The 19,921-nt window shown below is 37.4% G+C and overlaps 1 protein-coding gene across 8 annotated transcripts in view; it reads right to left on the reverse strand.

The window, feature by feature from the left end:
* stard13b (StAR related lipid transfer domain containing 13b) overlaps positions 1-19,921 on the reverse strand; it is a 208,775-nt gene that overhangs the window by 83,512 nt on the left and 105,342 nt on the right. Inside the window, exon 1 of one of the 8 annotated variants that reach the window (XM_062060324.1) lies at positions 9,996-10,196. The exons of the other annotated variants lie outside the window; for them this stretch is intronic. Within the exon in view, the coding sequence (XP_061916308.1) occupies positions 9,996-10,158 (163 nt within the window). The 5' untranslated portion in view covers positions 10,159-10,196. Of the gene's footprint in view, positions 1-9,995; positions 10,197-19,921 lie in introns of those variants that run through there. 8 annotated transcript variants of the gene reach the window in all.

A 19,921-nucleotide genomic window follows, 5' to 3' on the forward strand; every position in this document is an offset into this window, starting at 1 on the left:
ATGTCCTTATTTTTGAAGGAAAAGCACTGTACTTTTCAATGAAGATAACTTTAAACTAGTCTTAACTTTAAAGAAATACACTCTATACATTGCTAATGTGGTAAATGACTATTCTAGCTGCAAATGTCTGGTTTTTGGTGCAATATCTACATAGGTGTATAGAGGCCCATTTCCAGCAACTATCACTCCAGTGTTCTAATGGTACAATGTGTTTGCTCATTGGCTCAGAAGGCTAATTGATGATTAGAAAACCCTTGTGCAATCATGTTCACACATCTGAAAACAGTTTAGCTCGTTACAGAAGCTACAAAACTGACCTTCCTTTGAGCAGATTGAGTTTCTGGAGCATCACATTTGTGGGGTCAATTAAACGCTCAAAATGGCCAGGAAAAGAGAACTTTCATCTGAAACTCGACAGTCTATTCTTGTTCTTAGAAATTAAGGCTATTCCACAAAATTGTTTGGGTGACCCCAAACTTTTGAACGGTAGTGTATATATATACATATATACTCATTATGCTGCAAGGGTAACATATGGAAACATCTTACTAATGCCGAGCAGGCCTTGAGACAGTCAGACCACATAAAAATACAAGGTCCCTTTTCAGAGCATTAAAGCAGCCTTGAAATACGCTCTCAGAACTGAAGAATATTTCCACCAGGAAATGTGATGCATTCCACCTCAGTAAAACATTCCCTCTCCTTTGCATCAGCCTCTCGCTAAAAAACCCCAACCCTCACAGCTACCAGAACTCAAACTCGACGTATCGTCTTGACCAAAGGAAGAGGACGTCACGATGTCGCAAAGGCGACTAAGACCTCACAGGCGCCGCCGCCCAGAATTTGTGGTGAAACAAAACAAGCGCCATCGCCACCAGCGGCCCTCACTTTCCAACCTGCTGTGTCAACAGCCGGCTGGAATGCAGGAGCGGTTGCCACTCGTGGACATCTAAACGTACGACTGCCTCTTATCTGCGGTATTTCATCACACAAGATATGATTCACATGAGGACAAAACGTGCTGCTATTCCTGGAAGAAAACTGCATAGCAGTCGTGTAAAAAAATGCATTGGTCAGTGGAGAAGATTGGCTGAAATGACATAAATGCAGCACTTAAGCCTCACACTACTTAACAGTAAATCACTCATTTACTACTAAAAACTACCTTTGTTCATTTTTAACATAACTGCATGCCTTCACAGCACTTTCTCACAGAGGCTAAACACAATATACACAAAAATAGGTTTACAACTAATGGGTTCACTTATCATGAACATCAGCATTTCCATCATTAAAGCTGCAGAGGGGGGCGGGGCTACACCTGTGGCTTCAAAGCCATGTTCCTTTATAAAACCACTGTACACAACTGTATGTGGCGATATTAGCACTGACGCTAATGCTAACACAACACAGGAGGTGTCCTGGCTGGTACAGCATTTGAGGTTGTCATGGTTACAACAAAGCGGTGCTATATACAATAAGAGTAGGACATATTTCTGCTTTACTATAAATACAATCCGAGACCAGCAAATGGGGAAAGAATGCGAATAATGAGCGCACCCATGAAAAGCAATTAAATGCCTATTATTGATAAAATACACCAGTATTAAAATAAAATATGCACACATATACACATGTATATATATATACACACACACATTATATATATATATATATATATATATATATATATATATATATATATATATATATACACACATATATATACACATACATATATATATATGTATATATACATACATATATATACATATATATACCTATACATATATCTAAACATACATACATACACACATATATATATACCCACACACATATATATTTAAACATACATATATACTTATATGTATGTATGTATGTATATATATACACTACCGTTCAAAAGTTTGGGGTCACCCAAACAATTTTGTGGAATAGCCTTCATTTCTAAGAACAAGAATAGACTGTCGAGTTTCAGATGAAAGTTCTCTTTTTCTGGCCATTTTGAGCGTTTCATTGACCCCACAAATGTGATGCTCCAGAAACTCAATCTGCTCAAAGGAAGGTCAGTTTTGTAGCTTCTGTAACGAGCTAAACTGTTTTCAGATGTGTGAACATGATTGCACAAGGGTTTTCTAATCATCAATTAGCCTTCTGAGCCAATGAGCAAACACATTGTACCATTAGAACACTGGAGTGATAGTTGCTGGAAATGGGCCTCTATACACTTATGTAGATATTGCACCAAAAACCAGACATTTGCAGCTAGAATAGTCATTTACCACATTAGCAATGTATAGAGTGTATTTCTTTAAAGTTAAGACTAGTTTAAAGTTATCTTCATTGAAAAGTACAGTGCTTTTCCTTAAAAAATAAGGACATTTCAATGTGTCCCCAAACTTTTGAACGATAGTGTATCTATATATATATATATATATATACAAATATACGTAAATATCATATATAGACATGTGTATGTATATACATATGTATATACAGCACAGGCCAAAAGTTTGGACACACCTTTTCATTTTAATGCGTTTTCTTTATTTTCATGACTATTTACTTGGAAGATTGTCACTGAAGGCATCAAAACTATGACACCTGTGAATTGAAAACCCTTTCAGACGACTGCCTCTTGAAGCTCATAGAGAGAATGCCAAGAGTGTGCAAAACAGTAATCAGAGCAAAGGGTGGCTATTTTGAAGAAACTAGAATACAAAACATGTTTTCAGTTATTTCACCTTTTTTTGTTAAGTACATAACTCCACATGTGTTCATTCATAGTTTTGATGCCTTCCGTGACAATCTACAATGTAAATAGTCATGAAAATAAAGAAAACCCATTGATATATATATATATATATATATATATGTATATATATATATATATATATATATATATATATATATATATATATATATATATATATATATATATATATATATATATATAGTAGGACGTAAAGTAATTAGATAAAGCATTTAAATAAATTCAGTATTTAAATCACTAACCCAACTTCAGAACTGTCAAAGGAAAGTTACAGTCATTTTTTGTTATTATTCATTCCATATTGTGCTCAACTGCGAGAGAGCGTGTGGGCGCTGATCCCGTTTACACACACGGGAACCGCCATCACACTGAATTAAGTCTGCAAATGAATTTAACACCAAATTAAAGAGGGAAGTTTGCCAAACATGATACAGTACAACCTGCAGCAAAGCCCGATTCTCGGGGAAACTCGCCAATACGCTGTCGTGGGGACCCGCGCGTGCCACATAGCACAGGGCTGATTATAACATAACTGTAATATTTTTTGGGGGGTTCTTATCGTTTTTCTGACTGTTAAGTACAGGGGCGTGGATCTACGTAGCTTTATTTTCAACAACTCCTTCGTAAACACCTTACGCAATGTACGTAACTGTGCCATAGCGTCCCCAGTCCTTCAACAATATATACATATATGTATATATATATATATATATATATATATACATATATGTATATATATATATATATATATATATATATATATATATATTTATATATATATATATATATATATATATATATATATATATATATATATAGTGAAATATGACAGCAACAACGATAAAATATGTAGTATTTACAATATTATCAGAAATGATAAGAGTTAAAGCATTAATTCAATAATGTCAAGCAGCTAAAATGCTTCAAACATGTCGGAATGTGGAGACTGTTATGCCTTTTACCCGTCAGTCTTGTGACTGGATTTAAATGGGTGTCATTTTGAATTGTGTGTGGTGCTTTGACATTTTTACAATGTACACATTGTTCAGTGTGCAAGCTGTGTGGTTTTTTTCCCCCTCATATAATAACTTTCAGTGTTGGTTTTTTTGATTAATCAGAGCATGTGCGGGAATTGGTACGGGCTGTGTGAATGGTACCTATATCTAGTGAATCTATGAACTAGTACAATGATGTCATGCTCATTGTCAATGACTAACACCAACCATTACAGCACATTTTCACTAGTTTGATGTCGCCAGTTACTGACTCGGGGAAGTGCTTGTAAACACTGGCGGGACCGCAATTTGGGGACCTCTGCTATAAACCCCACAATTAGCCTCTTACAGTTATTAAACATGTTTAAAAATCAGAATTTACCCCAAAAGGGAAAAGCGGTAGAAAATGGATGGATGGACTTGCAAGACATCACTCTCTGCAGGATTCATATCGGCAGCACTCTATCCCCTCCCTTGCAGATAGCGCCATCATGCCACTTTCTATTTACATTTCCATGAAGCAAACAAATCCTTTACCATTTAGAGTAGGGCTGTCCTGGTCCGATATCAGCAAAAAAAAAAAAAAAAAGTTTAGAATGATATCAGCTTGCATGGAAAATGTCTGATACAAGCATTCCTGCAGCGTGTTTACTTGTGAAAAGTGTGCATCTAAATGTCCTCCAAGGATGCACTTTTCTTCTATTTTAGTCAAGTCATTTACAAAAGGTAAACATGGTAGGCTACTAGGAACCAGCACTGCAGCTACCCAACAGCTAAGCACACAATAGCACACTAACTAGACATACGTGATAAAGTGTCCTTAACCGAACTATTATGCAGCCTTAAACACCAAATTTGTCAACATAAACATGTACTAAATAATTATAGTTGCTTATTACTCACATACACCAAGTCTACAAGGCATTAAAAAGTATCCAGTAACAAAGGTGTTCGCATTATCCAACGTACTTCTTCATGTGCTTAACTTAATGAATCATTGTGGCCATTAAGTGTTGCCTTATAACACAATTGCCATTCCACTTTAACTTACAGACAGCATAAGTCCATTCCAGATTGTTAATAATCGATTGGTGTCTTTAATACCCAACATTAATCTCGGTTTGACTAATTTCACTTGAACATTCCGCACTACAACATAATGAAAGTATGTAGGATTCGTGCTGATATCGTATCAGGTCAAAATTGGTATCGGCCAATATATATCCATCCATCCATTTTCTACCGCTTATTGCTTTCGGGGTCGCGGGGGGCATATATAGATATATATATATATATATATATATATATATATATATATATATATATATATATATAAGTATATATATATGCACATATATGTCTTAATTAGATTATCCAAAAAATAGTGCTCGATACCGTGGTAGAGCGTAATATGTATGTGTGGGGAAAAAAAATCACAAGACTATTTCATCTCTACAGGCCTGTTTCATGAGGGGTTTTCCTCAATCCTCAGGAGATTTTAATGGAAGCATTCACATACCATGGTTTATATAGGGCACAGAGCGGGTGGGTACAGGCAGGCGTGGGGGCGTGGTGATTGACTCATGTGTTACCTAGGAGGTGTTTCCTTCTGTGACGGCATGCTGATACAATTTCGCTGCGCTTGTTGAGGGATGACAAGTCTGGACGGTATATGATAAACAGTTTCTCTTTTAGGCATAGGTTGCATCTTTTGTTACCACTGTTGTAAGGTGTGCTGGATGCAAACAAGAAACAAGAAGAACAACATTAATTGAGCTACAGCTGCATGAACAACATGCGACAAATCATTTCAAACCACAATAAAGCAATGAAAAGGAGCCGCCCACCACCAGGCAGAACGACTCCAAAACCGACAAAGCTGTAACTGCCGCAAGAAACCTGACTGCCCTCTCAACGGGGGGTGCTTACAACCATCAGTCGTTTACCAAGCAAAGGTAATACGCAAGGACATTAACGCATCCGACACATACGTAGGATTAACTGAGGGAGAATTCAAAACCAGATGGAACAACCACAAGGCTTCTTTCAGATGCAAAAGACTCCGGAACACTACAGAACTCAGCAAACACATTTGGAATCTCAAAGACAATAATGTTGAATACTCAATAACATGGCAAATTCTTGCATCCAGCACACCTTACAACAGTGGTAACAAAAGATGCACCTATGCCTAAAGAGAAACTGTTTATCATATACCGTCCAGACTTGTCATCCCTCAACAGCGCAGCGAAATTGTATCGGCATGCCGTCACAGAAGGAAACACCTCCTAGGTAACATATGAGTCAATCACCACGCCCCCACGCCTGCCTGTACCCACCCGCTCTGTGCCCTATATAAACCATGGTATGTGAATGCTTCATTAAAATCTCCTGAGGATTGAGGAAAACCCCTCATGAAACAGGCCTGTAGAGATGAAATAGTCTTGTGATTCCCGCCCCCCCCCCCCCACATCTTGTGATTCCCCCCCCCCACATACATATATATGCACATATATATGTATGTATATATATATATGATATAGTTCTTATATATGAATATATACATAATCCATGTATACATACATACATATATTTATATATACATACATGCACACACATATATATATATATATATATATATATATATATATATATATATATATATATATATATATATATATATATATATATATATGTATATACAGTATATATATATATATATATATATATATATATATATATATATATATATATATATATATATATACAGTATATACATATATATATATATATATATATATATATATATATATATATATATATATATATATATATATATATACAGTATATACATATATATATATATATATATATATATATATATATATATATATATATATACATACATATATACATAAATAAATAGATACCCCTGAGGGAACTCTCCTGAAGGAATCAATAAAGTACTATCTATCTATCTATCTATCTATATATACACATACTGTATATACATACATACACATATATTCATACATACATACATATACATATATAAAAAATTCCAAGAAAAAAATAAACACAAGGCCACACGAGCTATTAAAAAAGTCCCAAGTAAAACTGCTCACCAAAAGAAAGCACTTTAAAAAAAACAAACACTTCAAAGCAGACGTCTGTGATCCAGAAAAAAGCAGGTTACGTGACAGCACATGCCTGACATCAAATGATACCAACTGTTCTCCTGACATAAAAAGCATAATTATAAACCTAAAACATAATCATGATGAATGTTGGATAAAAATGTGACTAATGACAGCATGACTGGAAAGAATGTTGCTATGAGCAACAATCTCGTGGTTCTCACAATGTTTACAGCACATGACAAACACAGTACTTTGCTTCCAGTATATCATTGTACTTTTTGTGCAAAATAAAAAAACACACAAATAAAACAAAAAAGGATTTGATCCCAGTAGCATTGTGTACTCAGCCCAGCACTAATATAGCATGGAGGAGACAATAAGAAAATTCTCCATTATATGTGTATCACTGATGGAGCAGGAAGGGGCTTGGAACACATTTGCACTTTAATTGCAAACAAATTCATTAACCAACATTTTAAATCAGCCAATTTAAACAAAACGGATCTGCGTAGAAGGATGGTGTGGCCCTGCTCCTCAGCCTCAATGTGCCTGGAAAGAGGGAATCATATATTTTTTAAACGATTTCTCTGATTTCCGACGCTCTGTGGGGCCATAAGCGTGTATCGGTTAAGATTTGATGAGTGATTGGATGAGCGCGAGTTTGAGAATCTATTAGCGACGCTGTCGGAACAAAAGTATCCCTCCATTTTTCAGCTTTAAAGGCCAACTGCACTTTTTTTTTTTTGGAATTGTGCCTATCATTCACAATCCCAATGTAAGACAAAAACTCATATGTTTTTCTTTCTGCTATGCATTCCAAGGAGAGATGTCCAATAATGTCGGCCTGCCGATAAATGCTTTAAAATGTAATATCGGAAATTATCGGTATCGGTTTTGTATTATCGGTATGTTTTTTTTATTTTTTTTTTTTATTAAATCAACATGAAAAACACAAGATACACTTACAATTAGTGCACCAACCCAAAAAACCTCCCTCCCCCATTTACACTCATTCACACTCATTCACACAAAAGGGTTGTTTCTTTCTGTTATTAATATTCTGGTTCCTACATTATCTATCAATATATATCAATACAGTCTGCAAGGGATACAGTCCGTAAGCACACATGATTGTGCGTGCTGCTGGTCCACTAATAGTATTAACCTTATTAAACAGTTAATTTTACTCATTTTAATTAATTACTAGTTTCTATGTAACTGTTTTTATATTGTTTTACTTTCTTTTTTATTCAAGAAAATGTTTTTAATTTATTTATCTTATTTTATTTTATAATTTTTAAAAAAAAAATAACCTTATCTTCATCATACCTGGTTGTCCAAATTAGGCATAATAATGTGTTAATTCCACGACTGTATATATCAGTATCGGTTGATATCGGTATCGATTGATATCAGTATCGGTAATTAAAGAGTTGGACAATATCGGTATATCGGACATCCCTAATTCTAAGTTATAAAATACGGCAAGTACGAGGAGGCAAATGGGCGTCATCCTTTGTGCCCATAAAGTCCTCTAAAAAAAAAAAAAGACGAAAATCAAAAATACTCGTCTTACATTTCGTGACCTGAATATTAACCAAGTATTAGCAATAATGGTATTATAAGCGCTAACACCAAGGAACTACTTTTAGTGGTGCCTTGATTACAAAGAGCTAACTAGCTTATGCAGCTTATTAATGCATGCAGCGTTTATTTACAATTTAGAATGCATTAAAAAAAAAAAAGTGTTCTTGTTTTGCATTAACATTGTGAATGATAGGCAACATCCCTTTAAAGGGGAACTGCACTTTTTTGTAATTGACTTGAATATTAACCAAGTATTAATGATATCAATATTATAAGTGCTAACACATACAAACTATTTATAGCGGAGCCTATCCCAGCTACAATCGGGCGGAAGGCGGGGTACACCCTGGACAAGTCGCCACCTCATCATGATTCAACCAAATTGCAAAATGTGATTAATCTGATTTAAAAAAATTAATATGACAGCCCTAATTATTTGGTATAAAAATGAGGAAAACTTTTCAAAACAGGTTACAAAAGCTCCTTTTGGCTGCTGACATATGACGTATAAATCAAGGAAGGAATTCACATGGCCCCATTCCTGGGTGGGTCTCGCGTGAGAGGAAGCGTTTTTTTGTTTTTGTTTTTTTTCGTTTTTCAATGCAGTCTACTGAAAATGACAGAAAGCGCCACACTACATAGCAACTGGCGCAAAAGTGGTCAAAGTCGGAAATTCCACAAAACACATTTTTAGATGTTTAACACTCAAGTGGACCAATCCTAATATGTCACGTTTCATGTGTCAGGTAAACTGTAACAAAGGGGGCCATATGAATCCCCTCCCTGTTGTATGCAGCAAGTAAGCACATAAATGGCCTGAAAAATGCCCTTTTAAACATTGATTCTTAAAAAGAAAAGTTTTTAACCCACCCATTCATCCATCGTCCTCCGCTTATCCGAGGTCAGGTCGCGGGGGCAGCAGCCTAAGCAGAGAACCCTAGACTTCCCTCTCCCCAACCACTTCGTCCAGCTCCTCCCGTTTTTTTTATCAAAATTGTTTTTAATTCTTGCTTTGAATCAATTATTTTCAGCACCTCCATTAGAGTGTCTGTGGATGTTTTGCCGGATTACTAAGGAAGAGGTCACTGACCTGAGAGGCCGCACGGGTCTGCTCTTGCAGCTATTTTGCAAAGGCCTATTATTATTATTATTATTATAATTAATATTATTATTATTATAATGATGCAAGCCCCGCCTCCTTTCCCGGGCCGCCACACAAGAAGTAAGCATGCGCTGTTGGAGCGCTGCTGTCATAATCAATACCTGCACATTGTTGACACAGCCGCTTACATAAAGCAGCCGGCGGCTTATCTTCCTCTCTATTGTCAGTCAACGTGAACTATTTACTGCGCCCGCAACACCCTGCTGGCTGAAGGTCAAGTTTGTGTGCATGCGTGCCAGACGGGAGGCGACCTTTGACAAAAGGCAATCAGCTGGTGTGGAAAAGGAAGACCACATTCCTGTGCTCTCAATCCGGCTCTCAGCCTTTTCTCCCCTTACCTCCGGCGATCCTCCTGAGGAGCTGCTGCCTGGCGATGATCCGGCCCAGCCGGTAGCCCGAGCGCCTGCGGTGGTGGTCCATTCTCAGGTAGATGTCCCGGCTCTCGGGGGTCATGCTGCCCAGACACTCGCTGCCCGTGGACTCGGGGAGCTCCCGAAACATGTCCGCCTATGCTCTGCACAACAAGCTGCTGCCTGGCGCCCACTCTTGGAAAACTTCACACACGGGCGCAAAAAAGTTCAGAGTGAGCCAAGTGGGGACGGCACTGGGGGTGGTGGGGGTGTTGTGGCTACACCCTGTAGGTCACATGACCTCAGCAGGGGCCAATAGGGTGCGGGGAATGTGAGTACTGCCCACCTTGCCCGGCTGAATCCAGTGTCTGTGCGAAGGCTGTCAGCTTCCTGCAGCGTGGAGGGAAAATATAAATACCATCGGAATGCTCGCGGAGTGAGTAAGGAGAGCGGAGAGAGCGGGAAGGCTTATAAAAATAGTCCCTGTTGCTTTTTATTTGTATTTACTGAGCACCCGCCCTGCTGCAGAACAACTGCTCCAATGTTGCAAGGGCGTCCTGAGAATTTCAAAAGGAAGTGACCGAGTGGGAGAAGTTGTTTTGCTGGGTGGAGAATGCTAATTTGCACGCACACACACACACACACATGCATGCATGCACATACACACACTCTCAAACACAGGAAGGCCTCTCAGCAGGTTTCAAATGATCAACACCTCAGGCTCGGGGGGGGGGGGGAGCATGAATTTTAGGAGGCCAACACATCCTCTTCAGTACACAATCCACAAAAGAAAAACAGACATAACGGTGGTGATTAAAAACTATCTGTTAATTACATATTCGTATCTATTATGTTGCACTGTACTTTCCGTTCTGTTACTCAAAATGAGTCATCTTCAGTTTAGGAACATTGCTTAAAGAATGAAACACAGACATTTAACTTTGTCTTAAGAGAGCTACCACAAGAAAATGGTACTGATTTGATGGACACAACAATGGTGGATCAGGTTGTAGATGTACTTCAACAACACTGCTAATGAAACACACTGCAGTACTGTGGCATTGCATACACAGTACAGTGTATCCCGGGAAGTATTCACAGCGCTTCTTTTTTTCCAACATTTTGTTATGTTGCAGCCCTATTTCAAAATAGAATCAATTAATTTTGTCCTCAAAATTCTACACACAATACCCCATAATGACAATGTGAACGCGCTTTTTCAAATAGTTTTGCAAATCTATTAAAAATAGAAGAAGAAGAAAAAAAAGCACATGTATTCACAGCCTTTGCTCACTATTTTGTTGATGCACCCTCGGCAGAAATTACAGCCTCACACACACACGCACACACACACATACATGTATATATGTGTATATATATATATATATATATATATATATATATATATATATATATATATATATATATATATATATATCTCTATATCTATATAGATATATATATAGATATATATATATATATAGATATAGATATATATATATATATAGATATATATATAGATATACATATATATATATATATATACACATACATACATATATACATACATATATACATACATATAATACGCAAACATACATACATACATATATATACATATATATACACATACATACATACATACATATATATATACATATATACAGTGTTGGGTTAGTTACTGAAAACCAGTAACTAGATACAATTACTAGTTACTTTATTTCAAAAGTAACTCAGTTACTAACTCAGTTACTTATACCAAAAAGTAATGTGTTACTGTGAAAAGTAACTATTTAGTTACTTCTCCCCCCCTTTTTTTTTAAGGCTCCCATTAATGCCCTTTTAGCCTTCATTTCAGTACTGTTATTGCACTGGAGAATAATACAATCTGTTGATCAACTTGACATGCATTTGCATCACTGAACTCAGAAAGCAATGTGGTCTACATACAACACACAAACAATGTGGTCTACATACAACACACAAACAATGTGGTCTACATACAACACACAAACAATGTGGTCTACATACAACACACAAACAATGTGGTCTACATACAACACACAAACAATGTGGTCTACATACAACACACAAACAATGTGGTCTACATAGAACACACAAACAATGTGGTCTACATAGAACACACAAACAATGTGGTCTACATACAACACACAAACAATGTGGTCTACATACAACACACAAACAATGTGGTCTACATACAACACACAAACAATGTGGTCTACATACAACACACAAACAATGTGGTCTACATAGAACACACAAACAATGTGGTCTACATACAACACACAAACAATGTGGTCTACATACAACACACAAACAATGTGGTCTACATACAACACACAAACAATGTGGTCTACATACAACACACAAACAATGTGGTCTACATACAACACACAAACAATGTGGTCTACATAGAACACACAAACAATGTGGTCTACATAGAACACACAAACAATGTGGTCTACATACAACACACAAACAATGTGGTCTACATACAACACACAAACAATGTGGTCTACATACAACACACAAACAATGTGGTCTACATACAACACACAAACAATGTGGTCTACATAGAACACACAAACAATGTGGTCTACATACAACACACAAACAATGTGGTCTACATACAACACACAAACAATGTGGTCTACATACAACACACAAAGACAAAGATATGTTTCAAAGGGCCAATTTATTTCAGGCCAGAAAAAATTTACAAAACTATTTTAAATAGCTGCAACATAATGGCACTTTAACTTTAACTCTAAGTAAATAGGATCTTTGATCCAAGACAACTTACATTTAACTAAAATGTTATTTTCTTTGTGCTCGACAAAAGAAAAGTAGTGAGAATGTTAAGACACTCGACTTCTGGCTTCACCATGATGTCATGTTAGTTGTTATGAGAGTAGCGTATGTGTGTGTGTGGCCCTTTAAGATATGACAGCATGAGAGGTGAGTGACGTCAGTGAGTGAGTGGGCGAGAGAGGTGAGGGAGCGGCGACAGTGAGTGCGTGTAGGTGCTCGAGCTTGGTGGATGGCTGCGTGCAATAAAGTCACAAAGTTGCAACAAACCGCCGGGCTCGTCATTCACCCTCAGCTGTAAAGACCCTCTTCCGGGTAAAGTGAAGGTTGTTAGACCCGAAGTACGGCTCTGGAGGAACGTCTCCCCTGCGGGGAGGCGTGCTTTCTGTGGGTGGGGGAAAGCACGCCTCTTCTTTTCCACCGGAGCGCTCCAATTAAACACATTCAGATCTTCAGTTTCTAGCCGATACTACATAAAAATAACGTAAAATAACGCAGTAACGCATCATGCAGTAACGGTAACTGAGTTACTGTATATAAAAAAAAAAACGTGTTAGATTACTAGTTACCGCCGAAACTAACGGCGTTACTGTAACGCGTTACTGTAACGCGTTACTTAGTAACGCGTTAGTCCCAACACTGCATATATATATATATATATGTATATATATATATATATATGTATGTATACATGTATGTATATATATATATATATATATATATATATATATATATATATATATATATATATATATATATATATATATATATATATATATATATACATACATGTATACATACATACATGTATACATACATATATATATATATATATATATATATATATATATATATATATATACACATACATACATACATACATATATATACATATACAGTATATATATATATACATACATACATACATATATATTGATATATATACAGTATGTATACATATACATACAGTGTGTGTATATACATATTCATACATATACACATATATATATATATATATATATATATATATATATATATATATATATATATATATATATACATATATATATATATATATATATATACGTATATACATTCATCCATCCATCCATCCATTTCCTACCGCTTGTCCCTTTCGGGGTCGCTGGAGCCTATCTCAGCTGCATTCGGGAGGTAGGCGGGTTACACCCTGGACACTTCATCGCAGGGCCAACACAGATAAACAGACAACATTCACACTCACACACAAGGGCCAATTTAGTGTTGCCATATATATATATATATATATATATATACACACACATTGACAAGCGGGAGCAATGCCAGTCTCCTCACACCATAAAGTCTGCATCCGCATCGCGGCGAGCCCTGCCCAGCACCACTCAGGGTCCTGGTCAGGCTTCCAGTGATGCTATGCACAGAGGCCCGCCTGTGTCATAGTAGGAGTACTAGTAGTACAGTAGTAGTAGCAGCAGTATGGCGCCGTACAGTACATGTGAGCAAGCACCCGGCGGGCCAACCACCAAGTTAAACACTGCTCCTGTCTGTTCGCCCAGCAGCCCCGCCTCCTCTACAAATCCACTGCAGCTTAAGTTGACAAAGAGCACAATTCAGCAGCACACTTCAAGGGTTTCCATAAACGTCTCATGGGATTAACCCCCCACCCCCCACTCCCAACACACACACACTCACACACACTCAGGTGGTTGCTTTTTTAAACGGCGGCTGATGACGTCACAGGAATGTTTTTCTTTACATTATTTATATCTTTCACACACAAACACCTGTCTCATTCTTAGAAGGATGCTAAAAATGATTGGCAGCACATTGGCATGGTGCGTAACCCCCCCCCCCCCACCTGAACCTCTGTGTTTACTTCCTTGCTAGACGTCTAGACAGACACATTCCAGTGGCGCGTTCTGCGTATCGCGTTACAGAATCAACCACAGCGCTCATCGCAAACAAGAAAATAACACACAGCAACACTGACGTACATCCCAACAAATCATAGAAATTAGTGCAAATGGGGCCCTCTAGTGGCTATGAGTAGTAGCAGGAGTAGTAGAAACATTATTGTAAATAGTGATACATACATATATATACAGTATGTGTTTGTATATTTATATATATATATATATATATATATATATATATATATATATATATATATATATATATATATATATATATATATATATATATATATGTATACAGTATATATGCATGTACATATATATATATAGACATGCAAACCCCGTTTCCATATGAGTTGGGAAATTGTGTAAGTTGTAAATATAAACGGAATACAATGATTTGCAAATCCTTTTCAACCCATATTCAATTGAATGCACTACAAAGACAACATATTTGATGTTCAAACTCATAAACTTCATTTTTTTTTTGCAAAAAATAATTAACTTAGAATTTCATGGCTGCAACACGTGCCAAAGTAGTTAGGAAAGGGCATGTTCACCACTGTGTTACATGGCCTTTCCTTTTAACAACACTCAGTAAACGTTTTGAGGAGACACATTTTTTAAGCTTCTCAGGTGGAATTCTTTCCCATTCTTGCTTGATGTACAGCTTAAGTTGTTCAATAGTCTGGGGTCTCCATTGTGGTATTTTAGGCTTCATAATGCGCCACACATTTTCAATGGGAGACAGGTCTGGACTACAGGCAGGCCATTCTAGTACCCGCACTCTTTTACTATGAAGCCACGTTGATGTAACACGTGGCTTGGCACTGTCTTGCTGAAATAAGCAGGGGCGTCCATGGTAACGTTGCTTGGATGGCCACATATGTTGCTCCAAAACCTGTATGTACCTTTCAGCATTAATGGCGCCTTCACAGATGTGTAAGTTACCCATGTCTTGGGCACTAATACACCCCCATACCATCACAGATGCTGGCTTTTCAACTTTGCGCCTATAACAATCCGGATGGTTCTTTTTCTCTTTGGTCCGGAGGACACGACTACCACAGTTTCCAAAAACAATTTGAAATGTGGACTCGTCAGACCACAGAACACTTTTCCACTTTGTATCAGTCCATCTTGGATGAGCTCAGGCCCAGCGAAGCCGACGGCGTTTCTGGGTGTTGTTGATAAACGGTTTTTGCCTTGCATTGGAGAATTTTAACTTGCACTTACAGATGTAGCGACCAACTGTAGTTACTGACAGTGGGTTTCTGAAGTGTTCCTGAGCCCATGTGGTGATATCCTTTACACACTGATGTCGCTTGTTGATGCAGCACAGCCTGAGGGATCGAAGGTCACGGGCTTAGCTGCTTATGTGCAGTGATTTCTCCAGATTCTCTGAACCCTTTGATGGTATTACGGACCGTAGATGGTGAAATCCCTAAATTCCTTGCAATAGCTGGTTGAGAAAGGTTTTTCTTAAACTGTTCAACAATTTGCTCACACATTTGTTGACAAAGTGGTGACCCTCACCCCATCCTTGTTTGTGAATGACTGAGCATTTCATGAAATCTACTTTTATACCCAATCATGGCACCCACCTGTTCCCAATTTGCCTGTTCACCTGTGGGATGTTCCAAATAAGTGTTTGATGAGCATTCCTCAACTTTATCAGTATGTATTGCCACCTTTCCCAACTTCTTTGTCACGTGTTGCTGGCATCAAATTCTAAAGTTAATGATTATTTGCAAAAAAAAATGTTTATCAGTTTGAACATCAAATATGTTGTCTTTGTAGCATATTCAACAGAATATGGGTTGAAAATGATTTGCAAATAAAGTACCAATGATTGTAACACACACTAGGTGTGGTGAAATTTGTCCTCTGCATTTGACCCATCCCCTTGTTCACCCCCTGGGAGGTGAGGGGAGCAGTGGGCAGCAGCAGTGCCGCGCCCAGGAATCATTTCTGGTGATTTAACCCCCAATTCCAACCCTTGATGGTGAGAGGGAGGCAATGGGTCCCATTTTTTTTTAGTCTTTGGTATGACTCGGGGTTTTGAACTCACAACCTACCGATCTCAGGGCGGACACTCTAACCACTAGGCCACTGAGTAGGTAGGTAGGTAGGTATATATATATATATATATATATATATATATATATATATATATATACATAAATACACATACATACATATACACATACGCACACAGATATATATATATATACACGTATACATATATACATATATGCGTATATATACACATATATATATATATATATATATATATATATATATATATATATATATATATATATATATATATATATATATATATATATATATATACGTACAGTATAAATATATATATATACATATATATATATATATGGGATCTGAGCCAAGGATGTCGTTGTGGCGTGTGCAGCCCTTTGAGACACTCGTGATTTAGGGCTATATAAGTAAACTTTTATTGATTGATTGATATATACTAGCATTAGTATGTGTGTGTTTTAGGGTCTACCTAAGAGGAAGTGTCAAGCATGGCATGCGTGTTTCAGCGCACCTTCATCTCGCATCTCCACGCTAAGCTACGACGACGACTAGGAATCCAGCAGGTGCTTCTAGTCACAACTTATTTCATCAAACACCACACAAACACACAGACAACACAATGAGGAATTGCAATGACTTCACAACGCTGTTTTCAAGTTGTGTAACTAATAGACTGGTACATACAGTGAGTAACAAGAGGAATATGCCACCTAGTGGTCATCAACGGTACAAAATAATGCTCCTCAGTAATTAATGATAAATAAATGGGTTATACTTGTATAGCGCTTTTCTACCTTCAAGGTACTCAAAGCGCTTTGACACTATTTCCACATTCACCCATTCACACACACATTCACACACTGATGGAGGGAGCTGCCATGCAAGGCGCTACCAGCACCCATCAGGAGCAAGGGTGAAGTGTCTTGCCCAATCCAATCCAATCCAATCCACTTTATTTATATAGCACAACAAGAATGTTTCCAAAGTGCTGCACAGCCATGTTAAAAACAATATTAAAAACAATATTAAAAACGATATTAAAAACAATATTATGCTACACCAATGACTGAATAAAAACAAAGAATAAATGAATAGAAAACCAATACAGAGACAATATAAAAAATAAATATGATTAAAAACGATTTTAAAGGGTAAAACCAATTAAACAGTAAAATAGACATCAAAATGTATAACCTTAACCACACAGGACAACAGAGGACAGAAGACCACCCAACTCACGTAGTGTTAAAAGCCAAAGAATAAAAGTGGGTCTTAAGACGAGACACAACCCAAGGACACAACGGACGTGACTAGGATGGTAGAAGGTGGGGATTGAACCCCAGTAACCAGCAACCCTCCGATTGCTGGCACAGCCACTCTACCAACTTCGCCACGCCGTCCCCAGTACCACCTCAAAAATATGTATTTTTGTTTTGCAAGTACCACAATGTTTGCCTTCCTCTGCGTACCTTCAGTTTCAAATATGTCACTCGTACTCGCAGGTGATTGGAGAGTGCAGACTGCGCCTCTCACATAGATGATCTTTGACTAGCGCTTTTGCAGGAGAGCCTTAAAAAAGCAAAGTACTCCCGTCATATGAAGAATCTTCGACAAGCATTTTTGCAGTCAGTCTTTAAAATCTACAGAGTGCTTTCACTGTATCACTTTTGTAGCGGCACCTTAAAAAAGCAAAGTGCTCCTGTCATGCAGAGAGGATCTTTGTCTCTTAACGTTTTCGCAGTTGGTCCTTAAAAAATGCTGTGTGCCTGTCAAATCAAGCATCATTTATGCTCATTTTTTGCAGCAGCACCTTAAAAAGGCAATGTACTCCTGTCATATAGAGCAGTGGTCCCTAACCACTAGGCCGCGGCCCGGTACCGGTCCGTGGACCGATTGGTACCGGGCCGCACAAGAAATTAAAAAAATATATATATTTTTTTATTTATTTTATTATTATTATTATTTTTATTAAATCAACATAAAAAACACAATATATACATTATATATCAATATAGATCAATACAGTCTACAGGGATACAGTCCGTAAGCACACATGATTGTATTTCCTTATGACAATTTTTTTTTATTTTTTAAAAAATAAAAAATAAAAATAAATAAAATAAAATAAATACCGTAACTCCCAATCAACCACCCCCCGGTCCGTGAGAAAAATTTTCAAGCGTTGACTGGTCCGCAGCTACAAAAAGGTTGGGGACCACTGATATAGAGGATCTTTGACGAGCGTTTTTGCAGCAGTGCTTTTAAAAAGCACAGTGCTTCTGTCATATACAGGATCTTTGACTAGTATTTTTGCAGCAGAGCCTTAAATAATGCAAAGTGTGCCTGTCAAAAGATCTTTCCACACTCATTTTTGCAGGAAAGCCTTAAAAAGCAAAGTACTCCTGTCATTTAGAAGATTTTTGACTAGTATTATTGCAGCAGAGCCTTAAATAATGCAAAGTGTGCCTGTCAAAAGATATTTCCCATGTCATTTTTGCAGGAAAGTCTTGCAAAGTAATCCTGTCATTTAGAAGATATTTGACCAGTTTTTTTTGTTTTGTTTTTTGCAGTTGGTCCTTAAAAATGAAGACTGCCTGTCAGATTAGGAATCTTTCACTATCATTTTTGCAGTAGCGTCTTAATAAAGCAAAGTGCTCCTGTCGTTCAGAGGATCTTTGACAAAAATGTTTGCAGTAAGTCCTTAAAAACGCCAGCGCGCTCCTGTCAAATAAAGGATCCTTTCACGACCCTTTTTTGCAGTCGTTTCCTAAAAAAGTGTGCTTGTCATAAAGAGGATCTTTGACTGTAGCGTTTTTTCAGGTGAGACTTAAATACACCAGAGCAATCCTGTCATATAGAGCAGTGGACACCAACCACCGGTCCGGGGACCGGTACCGGTCCGTGACGCATTTGCTCCCAGGCCCCACAGAAACAATAATTAATTTATAGAGTACCGCATTTTCTCCGACTTAAGTTTCGCCTGTCCCTCTAAAAACACCAATAAGCTTGTTAATAGATGTTTGTTACAACTCCTTTGTTGTAGTACATGGTACAGTGCACATTAATGGACATATAAAGTGTTAATCACCAAAAATGATTCCCGGGCGCGGC

Source organism: Entelurus aequoreus, linkage group LG10, assembly GCF_033978785.1.
Source record: "Entelurus aequoreus isolate RoL-2023_Sb linkage group LG10, RoL_Eaeq_v1.1, whole genome shotgun sequence".
Classification (NCBI taxonomy): domain Eukaryota; kingdom Metazoa; phylum Chordata; class Actinopteri; order Syngnathiformes; family Syngnathidae; genus Entelurus; species Entelurus aequoreus.